Below are 17808 nucleotides of genomic sequence, written 5' to 3'. Positions count from 1 at the left end.
GTCATTCTGAAAATAGAAAGACAAGAATCCCGTATCTTTTCCCTAGAACATTATTCGTTATCCCTGAATTACTAGATAAGTTGTAACTTGTTTCTGAATGTAGAATTTATATCTGTTAGCAAGTAATATAAAATCAAAGCACAGTTTAGAAGCAAAATATATTTTTTATTTATACTCGTATAAAAATTTATAAAATTTAAATAGTATCAAATACTATTTTATTTCACGTTCATGTATAGAGGTATATCAAATTCCAACAGTTAGTTAATAAGCTAGGAACAAAATATTATGAATGATTAGGATTATTAATTATCAACTCCTTGGCATCATGAAGCGCAATATTCAGCGAGTAAATACCTCCGCTGTATCACAAAAGGCAATTAATAATTTACCACATACTTGGCAATAATAATTATCACTTAAATCGTGATGTAAATACGTTAAAATTAGACTTAATATTACATGTATACTGTCCTGCAAGCTCTTCTTCCTCAGTCTCTAATGTGGACCTAAAAAGAAACGCGTATAAAAATTTATAAAAATATAATAACTCAATAGGATGAAAATTGCAGTCTTCTTAGAGTTAAAACTTACAGATCTGAACATAGAGAACTTAAATCTTGAGGTAGAAAATAACGTTTACGCGAAGACAAAGCGACAAATGGATCGGTTTTGTCTTCAAAATTATCAAAGCCCTTTAATCTGTAAAGATAAAATATTTATAACTTATTCAAAAATAATAATTTGCTATGAAGTCTATACTAACTGTACTACGAAATGTCGGATCTCATGGTCCAGCGATTCTTCGACATCACGTTTCGCTAAATTAAATACTGTAGGAAAAGCTACATCACGAAAATCACCAATTTTTACAATATTATATTTATCGAAATTGTCCTGCTCAGAAGATTTTGCTTTAAATCTTTGTGCAATTAAAGATCGCGTGGATGGTGTGTCTATCCACATAACATAATAATTTTTACGAAGTTTTTCAGAAAACCATTCAGATGCACCAATTGAAGCTACATTATTCCATTCTAGTACATCATACCAATCATGTACCTGCATAATATATAAAAAATTGCAACTTTGATTATTGTACACAATAAAAATAATAGTACAATTTTATTAACTTACACATCTGCAAACATTGTGAAGCATTCCACGAAGGTCTGTCATGAATGCCATAAAAGATTTGCTACCTTTAGGATATAACAATACAATATCTATATTACTGCTAATATTTATATTATCGTTATGTGTGTCAGTTGTTCTACACTTGTAATATATAATGTAGATAAGACATATAACTCCACACATTATAATAAATGTAATAACAACAATTGGCAGAACGAAAGATGGACGTCTACTGGGATCAATGTTAAGTTGAAACTTAAAGTATTCGGAATTAGTTATATTTCGGCACCCTGTAGAAAAAATTTAAATCAGATAAATGTTAATTAATAAAAATATTCATGTTTCTTTCTTTTTAACTTACGGTGAAACCAAATACATTGTGCTACTGGAGGTTTCCACAAAATATCGTTTTCACATCTAACATCGCTATAATATATTTTAAAGCAACGATCTACATTTGCTGCAACTACTTCAGCTTGAAATTTTCCATACGCCTCGTACTTTCCATTAGTAGTCTATAAACGATAATTACGATTTCCTAAATCATATATATGTTTCTATGATATAATTATAATATAAAATTAATAATCAATAGCAAAACTTACAAAGCTTGCATTAAAATATTGGTGTCTGTATTCTGTATCTGACTCCTAAAATGATATGAATGAAAGAATTAGTAATTTCTTATTAGCTTTCATAACAATACAGTAAATTATAATAAACTTTGAAATATTAAGATATTACAAAAATATTAAATATTTGAGACAACTTCTTTGATTCTTTCTTCCTAGTATCGGTATCACAGTTTCCAAGATTGTTTGGACCATAAATATATAATCCTGGTTTTATCATTATATTTTCAACTATTGGTGTAGAAATCCTGACTTCATAATTTACTAATTCGCTACAAAATTAAAATAATTTGTTTAATAAATGGTAATATCTTATACATACATGAGAAACAAATGGAAACTTACTTTGTTACATTACTAGATATAATATCATATGAACAATCAACCTCTGGTTTTGTAATTTCTGTACGCTTATAATCTGTTTTTAAGAATGTATTATTTATTAAATTTATGCCTTCAAATGTATTGGTGAAAGAAGTAAGAGAATAACATGCAGTAAATGCAAATGGCACAGATATGTTAACACTCTCCTAGAAACAAGATACACAATATGTAATTCTAGTTTACAATGTGCTAAAAAGAATTAACTGGTTACCTGATACTGATGGCCTACAAAACATACAGTACTTTTAGTATGTATTTCCTTATCATTATCATTAAAAGTATAGTTCATACATTGCTTCTCATTAATTGATGCATTTGCAAAAAGAGTTATTTTATACTTGCACAATTGCTTTGTTGGCTTAAAATTAATTTGCAACATTGCTGTAATAAATAATTGTTTAAAGACATGTTTTATCATACCATATAGATACATGTAAATGAACTTAAATTTATTTACCTGGGAATTCAGAAATGTCATTTCTTTTAATTACTGCAACAGTAGTAGGAATACTTGTATTACAATACGGTACATCAGAATCTCTCTGCTTTTTCCAAAATGTTTTACAACCATTTGTATCACAAACAAACTGTAAATAAAAGAAATCTTTATGTAAATAGAATTTTATGTTTATAAACTCTATAATGCATATGTCATAAAAGCAACAGTACTTTAATCAATTTTGTATTTCTTTGAGATTTTATTAATACTTACATTACATGTACCTTCCACAAAACATATATAAATAAACAGAATTAAAAATCTAGTAACATAAATCAGCTTAAAATAACCTTTATACATAATGAGATTGCACTTTTACAGAGATTATTTTATTAACAAAAATAGTTTCCTATGGATTTAAATTTCGCACAAATTTAACGCGCATCCAACAGAAATTACAATTTTTCTGTTGTAAACACTCAACAGTTTAAAAATGTATAATTCCATGCAGTATCCATCTTTTGGTGAAATGCGAATAACATATTCTGTATGACGTAAAAATATAACGCAATAGTTATATTTTTAAAAATATGTAAACCAAAACACATGCTTGTTCGTCTTTTCTACGTATTGTATGTATTTGAACATGCATGTAAATACATGTATGACCTGATGTATATGAGCGTCATTTTTCTGCGTAATCTACATACATACTTACTACTTATGCATCTTATATCTATCTCCGTTCTCTCAATCAAAAGCAACGAAGACAGACATAATCACAACGAAATCACACGATAAAAAATCACTCGCCTCTATGAAGTAAACTACATTCATGATGTATGTACATACTATGTTTACTGACTAAAAAGAAATAATTTATTTTGATTGTACAAATCAAAATTCAATTAAGCAGGTAATATTTGAAAAGTAAAAAAACAAATAAGGAAAACAATCCAAGATTATTTATGCATATTTTTTATGTAATAAATAATTTAAAGAAAAAAAAATAAATAGGATTTTTAAAATACTTGTAAAAACCCTATCATCTTTTTTATTTAACTACATTTTATTACATGTATTTCATTTTTTCATTAACCTATGATATTTAATTTCATGTAAATATAAAAAAGAAACGAAGCATATAAACAAATTAAAAGAATATTTAACACGAATACTTTAAATGGCCATAAGAATATACATATACGCGTGCGCATCTGTTAACGCAGTTGTCCTAAATTATATATATCATTTTTTTATTCCTTAAAACCAAATAAAACTGTCAATGATAAATACTTAATATTTTTTGTGTATAATTATACTGTTAGTTTTAGAAAAAATACAATATAGAGAAGGAATTTTTAAAGTGAATTGCGAAAAGTTACAATTTTTAATCTAACTGTATACTTCATTTTCTTTTTCCATGATAAACACCATCGCGATAACGTTATGAAACTTCAGAATGTACGGAGCGATCAAAGAAATTATTGCAAAAAGAGTTATATATACATATGTATCTTTCACAGCCTATCTTATTGCAAACTTCGTTTTAATTCCTTTTTGAAAATAAAATACCGATACCACAGAGCGCAAACAAATGATTGTATCATAAATTCGTTACCTACAGAAAATATAATGGATAATCCTCTTCGTGTACGGCTATACGACAGAAGCAACGCAAAAAGAGAAATATAATACTAAAGATACTTGTCGCACGTAAATTGTTATCTAAAATCGTACTAAAGACTTGTTCACATTGCTTAAAATGTAGTGCCGGTACTCGATCACATAAACAAGCCTTTTGTGAGACCGATATTCCTTCCTTACGAAGAAATAGCACGCAATTCATATTCACTGTATACGAACAATTCCCAGTTATTCATAAGTGATAAAATTAGCTAGCAGTATAAACCGTTTCCTTGATTATCAACTATGTATTTCTGTAAATACTGTGCAGCCTTCTCGCTTAATCCAAGCTTTGGTAGATCATTTTTAAATTGATCCAACGTTCCAGCACCTGCTATGTAACCATTTAACTTCGCGGCTAATGGTGAATTTCGAAGAATTTCGTCGCTGGTGAGACCAGTAGTTTCCAACAACCATGGATGATTTCGAAGTCGATACTTTTGATGATAACTGAAAAATCAATACATATATGCATAATTTTAAAAAGGAAATGTTACAATTCTCTAACTATGGAATTTAGTTCAATAATAAGTGATGTCAAGTCGACAATTGTCGCCATTTACATAACAAAACGTGAATTAGAATGTATTACATTAGTTCACATGAAATATAGAATTCCTATCGGTGTTCGTATGTATTTATATTTTTTTATCAATTGATTAATATAACGCGTGATAATTTTACACGTAGTGATATAATACATTGCGATTACAACGTGTAGTAATATAACTATATCAAAAGTAATTACTACTCTTATATCTAGCTATTTTTTTCAGTATCTTACTAGAACGTCATTGCACATGATACTCACTCTTCGGCCGGATAAAACCTTTCAAATTTTCGAACTTCTGTATAAATCATATCTGTACGTTTTCGTTGCTCATGCTCCCGTGACTTTTCAGCCAGCACTTTCTGTTCCTCGTCGTGGTACAAAATCAGAGACATGTACTGAAAATGGACATACATAATCATATTAAATTATTGCATGTACAACAAAACCTCTATGAGAATTACCTGTCTCTTGATTTTTGTAGTCAGACCATATTCGTGGTTTTGCCAAAACAGAGAGAGCAGTTCTGCATAAGATATCACATCTGGATTGTACTCTATATCAACGACTTCGGTATGATCTCCGCTGCAATAAAAAACATATGAAGAAATTAATAATAATACACAACATATCTTATCAAAATTTAATTAATTAATTAATCTTACTACTTTTTATATTATACGTTTATTCTAGAAACAAAAATGTTTTCAAACGTAATCAATAAATTCCTGATACAGTAGACTCTCGTTACATTGTTGCAAATTCTTGGAAATGTCAATATAATGCATTGCGGATACAACGTGTAATATATGGCAAAATTGCGGGTAATAATTACTATTACGCGACTGACGCGAATTATAGCGCATAGTAATACAACACGTGGCAAGGAGTTACGTTGCAATACAACGCGTGGCAATATAACGTGTGATGATACAACGCAAGGCAATATAATGTGTGATGATACATTGCAAGGCAATATAATGCGTAATGATACAATGTGCGGCAATATAACGCGAGGCGATACGAAAGGCGTGGCAATATAACGCGTGGTCATATAACGTATGGCGATATAACGTGTGATAACACAAAGCGTAGACATTACAATACATCGCGAATACAATGCGTGGCAATATAGCGCGTGGCAATATAACGCGTGGCGATTACAACGCGTCGCGAATACAAGTGGCAATATAGCACGTGGCAATATAACGCGTGGCTTATGAATCGTAAATACAACGCGTAATAATATTACACGTGGCAATACAACACGTGGCAATATAACACGTGACAATTTAAGAAATAGCAATTCAGCGTTTGGCGGTCTAACACGTGATGATTACAACGCGCAATGCGGCAATGCAACATATAATGTATGTCAACGCGGAAGTCTATGTAGCGGTAGTAATATAATGAAAGTCTACTGTTTCCTATTAAAAAGAAATGTAGGTGTTTGAAGAGGGAAAAAATATTAATTACATGCTTCTATAAGTAGGCGATTCCTTTTGTCCACCGGCATATCCTACGCAGGTTTTGATGACACCGGGTAAAACACCAAACAGACAATCACCTGCCCAAAAGCATCCCATTCCAAATGTAGCGCGTTTAGCTTGAATCTCTTCTAATTGTCCAGGCATTTTGTTCGACTGTTGTCCATTGAACGAAGAAGCATATGTAAGAAAACAAGATACATATTCAAGTTAGAGAAATCGGAATTGATACTCCATGGACCAGATAATATTCACGCGAGAAACGCGAAACTAGCGATCCACGTGCTTCGGAGATGTTAGATTTGATCTCATCCGATAAACAACCGGGAAACCTGTTAAGTAACGGTCACGTTGAATGTTACGGGAGCGTCTAATGTAACACGAGTGCTTCTTCTTTATCGTAGACAAATCTATAGTATTTCGCTTTGATATTGATTTCTGTTGTGCTGTTGCACAATATTGCTTTACAGTTTTGAAATTTCTGATCATTAATACCACCCGTTATGCTCAAGGTAAAGGTCCGAGATGCCTACTAAAAAACCACGACGAAATGTATAGGGTGGACCGTACAACCTGATCACCTTGATCATTTCCGTTTATAACGTGCTAATCGTACTTTTCTTTCAGTAGCGCGCCTTTTTCGTAACCGTACCTTTCTTCTTTTTTTAACTGCTAATTTCAGTTTTTTATCGTGTTTGAATAATTTTTGAATTAACAATCGAATTTAGGTGTGGGAAAGTTTTCTATTCGAAACTATAATCCTTGAAAATATTGATCAACCTGACGAAGTACTTAAAATGCTGTTCATCGACTCCGATGTACTTGAATAAGGAATGCCTACCTAATTCCTTCGATGGTTACCATCGTGACACGTAATCGAGTACAGATCTACTATTCGATATTCGAAATAATTTTGCGTGTGTTTGAAAATCTTTATAAACTTAACTAATAATTTATAGTAAATCTTACATATAATATATATTTAAGAATTCTGTAAAGATGCTTTTTTAAAAATTCTGTCAAGGTACAAGTGTTGAGAATTCCATAGCTAACCTAATTCATAACTATTTTATTTTAGCTTCCATAAAAGTATAATCTAAAAAAAGAATCAGTCGCTCGATCAAAGATAAATTTATAAACGTAAAGAGAATATAGGGTAACATAACGATGTAATATGATCAAATGACACGTCTTTTTGAAGCAAACGATCATGTACAAAAAGATTCAGATCATTCTATGATTGACGAAAGTAATCGAGACGATTCAATTGGCGCGTATGAAAAGATGACACCGTACAGTGTATGGGAAACATAAATTTCTAACAGCTTGTTTAATTTTCATTGACAAAAGTTGATAAAAGTAAAAGAATGTAGTTAATTTGTTTTGCAAGTTTTTTAATATCAAATTCATGATTACAAGAATTGCTTGTCATATTTCACTTTTAATGCAGATAAAATTTTATCAAATGTGCAAATTAATCGTTACTGATTACTATGCTACATAAATATAAATTACCTCGATATACAATGATACAGCAAAGAGATTGAAAAAGGATGTTACAATGTGACAAAAAGAACTTAAAAAGATAAACGTCTTTCTACGATGACGGAGCACGAGAAACTACCGCGTGTTACAGACGGCGGCAACTTTTTATCTCTACGCTACCCCCACTCCTACGCCTTCCCCCACCACGTGGTCCTAACTGCTTCTGCATTGTAAGTTTTCTTTATGTATTACTTACCGATACATTTGGATCTTATAATTTATCGATCTCCCTGTTTCGGTACTTCTATTTACACTTATAATCAATCACTTGTCATTTTGATAGCGGAAATCGTGCTTACGAAATCGCTTAGTATCGTCTACTGGAGATGTCGTTCTAGAATTTTTAGAACTATATTGTTAATAAACTATGGCCCGAATTTCTAAATCTCTAACCTCCAAATTTCCAAATTCTAAAATTTAAAAATTTAAATTTCTAAATAGTAAAATTTGTATATTATTAAATTTTTTAAATTCAAATTCTCAAATTACCAAATTTGAAATGTTTATAAATATGATAGTATACGTGACTGAGAATATTGATATTAAGCTTCGGTGCAAGTAACATTGTAGTATTTTAATTGATCTCAAATCTGCTCGTATATGTGGACTATATTAGCTGTCAATTTAAACGGTGTTTGATAAATTCTCCATGGAAGTTGCATCAGAAAATTGAAGCGACATGTGCTCGTTAAATTAGATAACAATTGCTGGACCGACTGACTGATGTAATCATTCTACCCTGAACGCTAAACTGAATGGCTCATCATTCTTGATTCAAAAAGAGCGGCATTATCGCGACATCAATCGTACGGAGAGGTTACTATCGTATCTTTTGCTTCCTGTTTGACGCTTATATTAATACCATGAAAGATGTATGTGTCGTTGACAGCGTTCCAAATTCTTATTAAAAGACAATAGCAGCGGCAAAGTGACGATTTGAGTTCAAAATTAAATCAATCGTGAATGCAATCACTCGATATTGCACAGGGATGTGAATATTAAGTTTTATATTGTAATAAGCTTGAGAAAAGATGATGATATTCGAGAGCGACCGTAAAACATTGTAAAGTAACGATGACATACCATAGAACGATAGCTGATCGAGATTAAACTTCTGCGTAGTAAGAGGGTTAAATTTGGTGTCACCATCTTAGATTAGAGCACTTCCTAATGACAAGTGTTCTGAAAAAAGAACCATTTATTTGTTGGTATCGTAAAATCGTAGCGGGGAAATTTAAATCACACCTTCATTGTCGTTTCCGAAATATTTTCAGTTTAGTTTGGCACATTTACTAATTCGAATATCTACGCAAATTAATTGGAACAAATATTTATTTTACGCAGAAATTAGTCAACTTAATTTGTTTACTTTTATATTTACTAGTACCTCTTGGTAAATTTAACCAATCTTTGACTAATACGATCACGTGATCCAGCGTCATCGGAAAATACGATGCGGTATAATTTGAAATTGGAAATTCTCTAGGATTCAAATGTATTGGGGATTTGAAATTAAGAGCTATTTGTTTAATAATATTCATATAATTTATATATTTCAATACTCCTATACTTATAATTTATGAAATTTAATAAAAATGTGCGTATCGAAAAACAACTTTTTATCACACCGAATTTAAATAATATATATTTTATACTTTTGATATGAAGAAATAATATATTCCCAAGTAGTATGCAGAAATATTAATTAAACGATTTCAGTAAGTTTGCTTATGGAAAATAAAAATATGCGGGGATAAAAAATTATGCACATATGAAAATATCATTGCGAATAGAATTAAAATAAATAAATTATACAATTTTCCAAATGTACAAAAGTATAAGTAATCTCATAATTATGAATACAGTACATATTAGTATATATTCAAGAAAATATTCATAATCATTTGAATCTCATTAAAGCATATGAATATGCCAAAAAATATAAAGAATCTTCTGCAATTAAATTTGATTAACTACCATACATGTAATTCACAATGTATTTTAAAGACAAAACCTAAGACATATGCTATTATATATTTAACAACGACGTTGAATAGAAATTTACAAATAAAAGTATTCGTAGAAATATAGATATCTAAATGAATATAAAAAACTTCATTTATAACTAATATTCTTATAAAAAAATTCGGTAAATACTCAGTACTGTATTATACATAGTAATCGTAATGACGTACGTTTCATATAATATACAATTCAATAATTATTGTTCGAAATATACATTATTTTACGCCGCAATAAATAAAATTCTGTACATATTCAAAAGTAAATTCGAATTCGATTAAAATTACCGCTTATATCGTAGTTCTTACTTAAATATTCGTTTAAGTACAATACACATAATCTCGTAGAGAAGTTGCGTGCATAACCAAATAAAATTCATTTGATTTCCTTGGAATTACTTATACACAAACAACTCATCAATCAAAATTTATGATAATATCTCACTAAGATATTATAATCTTTAAAATAGAAAAACTTGATGATACAAAAAGTCTCGCTCATCCTATACAATTATTTATAATCCTTTAACAAAAGGATATACATATAATAATTTTGTTAAGTACATATTGACAATGGTTCTAAGTATAGAACATAAAGATAACGAGAAGAAAAAAGGAAGAACGAAAAGGGACTCAGGAAAAGAGTCACATAACTATGCAGCAACTTTTTTTAGAATGATTATCGCCGACAATGTCGCTAGTATTTCCAGTGAATCGTTGAAAATCTCCGCCGCTGTTAAATTCAGCATTGGAGATAGGCGACACAGGAATGCCATTTCCATTGGCGTCTATCGAACCGGTTGATATGTGCCGATTCTGTGCCCTTTGTTTCTTCAGATCCGACAATGATTTGACAAAAACAACCGAGACGTGTATGTTGATCTTCCCGTTGGTGTCACCGTCCGGCGTGTAGATTGGCTGCTGATTACCGACCGGTTGGTCGGACCCTGTTACTATCGAGGCAAACATGTAAATCCAACGCTACTTTTCTTCCTCTTGGTACAAGCGAAATTTGCTCTCCTTCCCTTTCACTCGATTCCATCTCATTCGTCATTTCACCTTGAGTAACCCTCCACCTAATTCCCTTTCTTATACACTGAAATTGTACTTCAAAAGAAACACGACTAGTATGAAATCTAGTGGCCATGCGCCAAGCGTAACATGCTTTAGCGATATAAGCATTAAATAGTTGCACATGATGGAGCACCAGAAACGTGTTTCTATGTTCTACGTGTGTCTACACAAACATCTGTACCTCCTACCTTTAGTTAGCAAATCATCACATTTATTAATATGTTCCCTGGATTGTTATTTTTTTAAAAATGACATTTGTAACAATTCATTTGGTTCCAATTCATTTTTCTATCTAAATCAGACCTTCTCAAATAGAGGAAATACAATTCCAAAACATATAGTATACTCTCCTTTTCAACAATGCTCTTTCAGTTCCTCCTTTTTTGAGTAAAAAAGAGAGGAGCAGTAGTCTCACAATCATTGGAAGGAAAAGTGCATCACACATTTTGATGTTGGACTTCCCTTATCTAGGAAGACATATATTAGATTGTGAACTAAATGTTTCTAGCTAATAACATATTTTAAAATTGAAAAATAATACTTATCAAAACTTACATAAAATCTAGTTTACAATCTAATATATGTTATACAAAAGTACACTTTGGAACTACAGATTTTTCAGGTCAAAATAAATTGCAAAGTCAAGGTGAGCTTAGAAAGAGCCTAAGCAAAGACTAAGGAGAGTTTAGAAAGAACCTAAAAAGAAAGCTAAAGAAGTTTACACATATTCAACATTGTTAAATGTTGAAAGACTTTTCAACCCATTTTGACATACAAAATCTGAAGTTTTGATGGTGTACAATCTCTTTGAAATACTCTGTACATACATATAAAGCATATGTAACAGTTGAATTCTCTGGAACATTAAAGTCATTTATTTTATAATTTCTTAACAATATAAATCAGTATTTTTTTATACTATGTCAATGTCCAAACATATTTTTGATTATAATAGATAATTATTTCAAATTGATCATTGTTTGAAGCATTTAACTTTAATTCCAACAAATGTTAAATACAAATTTCTTATCAACAATATTAACATTTTCATAGAAAAAATAAACAAAATCTCTACATGTAACGCTTATAAATTGTATTCTTCATAATACCAAATTTAAAGAATTTTCTTCTTAATGAAATAAGAATATTTTAAGATATATATGGTACCTATTGATTTTCTATTTTTAAACTAAAACGATAGTAATTTTCAATATCATTTTCCTAACATTAAATTTATCAACATGATCGATTTGATGTAGGCTCTGTAATAGAAATCTATTAGTGACTATAAGGTACTATTAACGTGAAACGATCAAATGTCGTGACACAACTGACCTTGTAACGACTTTATCATTTAGCGATAAAACTAAGAGACAGGAAGACACATTGCGCGAGTACATAATTAACACTGAGTGTATTCAGTTCGTCATCAGCACAACTAATATGTTAGGTTTGTGAAAAAGTTTAATTTTTCAATAATAATTTATAGCTGATATATAAACTTGTCATTAATTATAAAAATATTTTTAAATTAATACTTCATAAAAAAAAAATAAATTAAAAAACTAAATGATTATAAAGAAATACTTTGAAATATTTTGAAGTGATAAGTGGAAGTTTTCACGTAATAAAAAATATAATTGAAAACAATATAAATAATAAAGTTACATAAAACAACTGCGACCGAATATTTATCACTGTCCTTGTTGCAATATCACACAATAAGAAAACTAAACTCTTTTACAAACCTAATACATGTATCAAAGCAAATCGATATGTTCTATGCGCGAAATATATTTTATTTCATCAACATTTTATCTATGATATGTAGTAAATATACATAAAAATGCTCATTGAATATTAATTGATGCGAACTAATGCATCACGATATAGATCGATATCTAATCAATTTGTTGAGTAGAATATAGAATACTGATAATGTCATTACCAAACGTTGTTACATTTGTATAGTACATTTCTGTATAAAGGAATGTCGAAAAAGATGTTAAAGTAGATAGAAGAGTTATTTTGTTCTTACTTGTATATATGGAAGATATTGAGTTATTTGTATAATGCAAATGTGCGTTTAAGCTCAGAATATTCTAAGCTGTATTATCAGAACTTCAGTTAAAGTAACTGTACTTTTATCCTGATACCGCTTCGCATATAACAGTCAATAAGCTCTGTAAAATGCTAATATTATTTGCAACAAAATTGCTAAAAAAAGCTAATGCAATTTAGCTCCTGCTGCAAAAAAAAAATCGATCCGAACCAGAAAAGTATTTTGAAAAAGAACGATACATGTATGCACAGCACATATAAAAATTACTTGACATTACGAGTCAAAATTTTCGAAACGTATGGTAATATAAAAAGTTCCCAAAATAAGAATACGCAGCATCAAAGATACGTTTAAAGGAACAGGAAAGTGACATAGAAAACTGACCTCGCAATTATTCAGGAGCACGACGCAGTAATAACAGAAAGAAGAAAGGACTGATAAATTATCTATGTTGAACATTTTGTTTAACAATTTACAGACAAAAATTATGATAATGATTTTTCTATACCACCATAGTGACAAATATTCGTTATGAATATTTAAATTCTTACACGTTCAGTTGTCTAAAAATGATTTTCATTAAAATGACAATAAACCTTTATTTTCAGTTAATATTGTTTCTCTGTTACTTTCAAACATAAACGAATATACTATTTTGGCACAATAAGCGCATGTTAAATATAAAATTGTAATTGCTATGAAACGTTATCAAGGTCGAGTTATGCGGTACAAACGCACGACTTAAGTGGACATGACACGTGAAATAGTATTTTCCCCACAACATTATGCACAAAACTACCATTTACCAGAGGATTCTACTTAACCACAACCACTGTGAGTGTAACATGTTTTGGAATGTACCTGAGTCTTTATCGACGTCTTCGTGAAGAAAAGATTCATTATCTTTTCCCTCAGGAGCCTTACGTACTGCTGTTGGTGGAGCACTAGAATCTGACTCGTTTGCATTTTCTCGAGCACTGACTTCATTCTCAGAAGGTGGGACGTTCGCTGTTGAACCTCCAACATACGTCTAAAATTATTAGTAACGAGAATTATTATTAACGATAAATGTTTTATAATATGAAAAACATAAAAATTTCAGTACTTGTTGCGCTTGTAATCTTAGACGAGCTTCTTCTTGAGCATCCTTTTTCGTAGTTAGAACTTTATCTCTTATCGAAGTTCGTCTTACACTTTGAGTACGTGTATTTATACTTTGAGATCTGCGTACTCGTCTTCCTTGCGCTTCTCGCAATCGCTTGCTTTCTTGTTCGGTCTTAAGTTCAACTATCCTTTCTCTAATTTCAGGATCTTCGCATATATCTGCAAAATAAAACGGAACGTTTCGTTAGTACTAGTATTAAATAATAATTTTGATAATTTGTATGACGAAAGCGTTTCTACCCGCTGGTGTTTCATCATGTTTATTCTTTGCATTTAAATCGGCCCCATTTTGTACCAACAATTCCAAAACTTCTAGCTGAAAAGAAATAATATCTATAGTAAGCACAACAAGTTTCATTCAGGTAATTTAATACATGTTTCTATATAATGCTCTTACATGTCCCCAACATGCAGCTGCATGAACTGGTTGCCATTTGTCATTATCTTCAACATCAGTCGAAACATGTTGATCTAAAAGAAACTCAACTACCCTTAAGTAACCGTTTGCAGCTGCAATGTGAAGCTAGAATTCGAAACGGAAAATTATCACATGTTTGTTGCTATGTGATAGTCTGATAATTGTTATGTAAAAGCAAAGAGCTTAGGCTTATATACGTACAGGTGTAGCACCTTGATGATCTTTATATTCAAGATCACCACCTATAGAAGTTATATGTTGCAAATCTCTTAACATTTGAACTTCTATTGAAGCTCTAGTTTCATCTATTAATTCTTGAGTAACACCTCTTCTTGCCATTTCTCCTGTGTTGTATAAAAAAAAGGCAAAAATAAATCTATCAAGTTACAATATGATTTTTTTTATATTAGATGGTTATATATAATTTTAAGTTATGACAATTAAAAAAATTCTTGCCTTCAATGCAGTCCAATGTTTTCTCATCTTCACAAATGTCATAAGGCATATTACCATCAGCATTAACAGCTAATAAATTTGCACCTCTTGCAATGAGGTTTTTAACTAAATGCAAATGTCCACAAGTAGCAGCAGCATGCAATGGTGTCCATTTTTCACTATCTTCTGCATTTACATTTGCTCCAAATTCAATCAATAATTTCATCATTTCTTCATTATCATCTATACAACACTGATGTAAAGCTGTCAATCCATCTTCATTGGTTGAATCTGGATTTACTCCTTTCTTTAGAAGGCGTCTCACTGAAATATGTGTTGTTTCTTAACAGGTAGTACATTATAATACAAATGAATATTTCTACACTTCTGTCAAATTACCTTCATCAATATCATTTCTTGCAGCAGCTTCCAGAAGCATAACACTGTCACTAAAATATATATGACGTTTGTTGCTTGTATGTCTGGTTTGATGACGCATCCATTCTTTTTCACGCTGACGCCAAACTTTTAACTGTTGAAGTCTTCTATGACGAGCCAAATGCAAGCGTTCTTGAGTGGTTAACCTTTCTATATGCACCATCTCTGCCACTAAATCGGAATGTTCCATGGCTATACGCTTGTAATTTTTACAGCTGTATTTACCTGCTCAAAAAATTAATTTTGATTCATACTTGTGATTTAGAGTTAAAGTGTATTAATATTTATATTACAGTAAAAAAACTGTAAAGTAGAAAATATTAGTAGGAGTAAATTGGTATTTTAAAAAGGGATTTGGATGTTAGCCAGTTTACCTTCACACTTACAAAGCCATGAATGCATTCCAAGGTATTTTAAAATTTTTCGACAAACATTAGACATCATTCTGACATAATATCAAGTTTTGCTCTTTCAGATTCAAAAACCTGTGTGAAATTAGCCATTTTTTCATTGAATATTTGATGCGAATGATATCATACTTTTTATCCAAAACTCTGTCATATTTATCAAGTACTTAGGTAAGTAAACATACATTATTTACACAAATGTTCAAAAATATTCATTTGAATCACCAGCAACAATAAGTTGTTTATAATTTTCTGTAGAAATAAAACACATTTTAATCATATATATTTTAAAAAATTTCTTTTGAAAATGCACTTGTACTTGATAATACTGAAAGAGTTACAACATACGAATTTTTTTGAAACAAATTTCATGTTTTTTAGAAATTCATATAAAATAATGAATATATTAAACGAATCAAAACTCAATGTAAAATTATAAACTTCTTTTGTACAAAATTTTTGTTTTTGATAACAATTAACTTTGAATGCATATAACTTAAAATTAAACAATGCAAAAAAATAAAACTCCAGTCAACGTTATTTATAGTTAACTTATAAGGAAAAAAACACATATTTCAAGTTTAATTGTAATCTACACATAGCGTAATATAACTTCTCCATAACGAGCCATACAATTATAAGGTTTCAACAGGTAAAAGAAATAACATATGTAAACATACTGTACTGTACGACATTGTTTTCTCATTCTTTATTTTTCACTCTTATCTCAACGTATGGACAAAATAATACAGTTCTCACATAAAACGTGAAAATTAATAGACCAGATAAGAAAATAAAGGTGAAGAGGGGAGTAAAAAAACAGGGCTAACGACGAGTAAAATATCGATAGGAGCATATCGGAAACAGAAATATGAATATCCTTGCCATTTTGCGATAGTAACGCAAGTTAATGCAGGTGAAAGAAATCTGTTCTAGGGACTGGGGGGTGTCAAATCGCGGGATCTACTCACATTGGCAAGCGATTGCTCGTTCGTTCACTTATTCATTCGCGATCCAATGGAATGCGGAAGTTTGCTCGTTCGTTCGTACATTCGTTCGTTTTTTTTGTTCCTTTTTCGAGAACTCGGAAAACAGCCGTGTAGCAGGTAGAAAATTTGAATTGTGACGAGGCTGAACTAAGCAGAGCTAAAACTCGTGAGTACGACGTAGCGGAGAGAAAGTCACCGTGTTGATCGATGAAAATGTAACATAATTCGCAAGGTTTCTCCGATGGAACGGTCTCACTGAATAATATTGAATCAGAGCTAGCCGAACGAAACCCTTGCTTTTAATTTCACCAGAATCACGTCGCTTCTGGTCTCGTCGCGGCGCCGTGCACGCGAGGAAACGCGTACCTGTCAGTCGCCATTTTTAAACTACCTGTAGAAAATCATTCGCGCGTTGCCCTTCACTGCCGCGCTAACTTCGCTTTTTTTCGAATTACTCTTATACTTGACCTGTCTCCACGCGCACACCTCGTGCACAAACTTTATCTCGTATGAAATATTTGTTCATAGATTTACAGTGTGTATACAACTTACGAATCACGAAAATTAAACTAATGAACTTGAATAAGCATATGTTTAGAATGCAACAGCAAAAAATCTATATTCCATTAATTTTTTTTGTAACTAATATTAATGGAATTTTTATTTATAAATTCGTCGCGAAAAGATATCGATGTCATCTTTTAGAATATACATTGCGTGCAAATGTAATTCTGTGATCAATCGAAACTTTTTTCGACATATGATTTTTTTTACATATTCGCCTACACAATGATGCAAAAATTCAGAAATTATATAATTTATGTTCACCTTCGATTATTTATGGCACATAATTGTTGCAAATATTCCTATTCGTTTGTCACGCGATTTAGATATGAGGCCAATTTTCGCAGTCACTTAGTTTTTAAATTGCACCTATTGT

General features: G+C 30.9%; 3 protein-coding genes across 10 annotated transcripts; all 3 read right to left on the bottom strand.

The window, feature by feature from the left end:
• Positions 1-144: 144 nt before the first annotated feature.
• LOC100879785 (uncharacterized) lies at positions 145-3536 on the bottom strand. 2 transcript variants are annotated; one of them, XM_012286495.2, is made up of 11 exons: positions 2866-3536; positions 2611-2740; positions 2365-2534; positions 2115-2299; positions 1882-2041; positions 1743-1787; positions 1499-1652; positions 1138-1427; positions 767-1062; positions 595-702; positions 145-509 (listed from the first exon to the last, which is right to left on the bottom strand). In XM_012286495.2, the coding sequence occupies exons 1-11, from the start codon at positions 2950-2952 to the stop codon at positions 416-418; spliced, it is 1719 nt and encodes a 572-aa protein (XP_012141885.2). In that variant the 5' UTR covers positions 2953-3536; the 3' UTR covers positions 145-415. The 2 variants fall into 2 exon arrangements, with proteins under 2 accessions (XP_012141885.2, XP_076391512.1); XM_076535397.1 differs by having other exon boundaries at positions 3311-3536.
• Positions 3537-3553: 17 nt separating this feature from the next.
• MsrA (methionine sulfoxide reductase A) lies at positions 3554-9046 on the bottom strand. Its single transcript, XM_012286514.2, has 5 exons — positions 8944-9046; positions 6305-6471; positions 5293-5413; positions 5090-5226; positions 3554-4728 (listed from the first exon to the last, which is right to left on the bottom strand). The coding sequence occupies exons 1-5, from the start codon at positions 9007-9009 to the stop codon at positions 4491-4493; spliced, it is 729 nt and encodes a 242-aa protein (XP_012141904.2). The 5' UTR covers positions 9010-9046; the 3' UTR covers positions 3554-4490.
• MYPT-75D (Myosin phosphatase targeting subunit 75D) lies at positions 6437-16988 on the bottom strand. Of its 7 annotated transcripts, XR_013039309.1 has the most exons (11): positions 16851-16985; positions 15847-15957; positions 15434-15697; positions 15056-15358; positions 14801-14943; positions 14579-14704; positions 14422-14497; positions 14123-14340; positions 13879-14047; positions 8944-9042; positions 6437-6471 (listed from the first exon to the last, which is right to left on the bottom strand). XR_013039309.1 is itself a non-coding variant. In XM_076535398.1 (10 exons), the coding sequence occupies exons 2-10, from the start codon at positions 15914-15916 to the stop codon at positions 10527-10529; spliced, it is 1677 nt and encodes a 558-aa protein (XP_076391513.1). In that variant the 5' UTR covers positions 15917-15957; positions 16851-16985; the 3' UTR covers positions 9478-10526. The 7 variants fall into 7 exon arrangements, 6 of the variants coding, with proteins under 6 accessions (XP_076391513.1, XP_076391514.1, XP_003703862.2 ...); XM_076535398.1 differs by lacking the exons at positions 6437-6471; positions 8944-9042 and adding an exon at positions 9478-10834; XM_076535399.1 differs by lacking the exons at positions 6437-6471; positions 8944-9042 and adding an exon at positions 9479-10834 and having other exon boundaries at positions 15859-15957.
• Positions 16989-17808: the final 820 nt, after the last annotated feature.

This window comes from Megachile rotundata, chromosome 9, assembly GCF_050947335.1.
Source record: "Megachile rotundata isolate GNS110a chromosome 9, iyMegRotu1, whole genome shotgun sequence".
Lineage (NCBI taxonomy): Eukaryota > Metazoa > Arthropoda > Insecta > Hymenoptera > Megachilidae > Megachile > Megachile rotundata.
The sequence above is the reverse complement of the archived record's forward strand: the minus strand, read 5'-3'. Positions and strand labels throughout refer to the sequence as shown.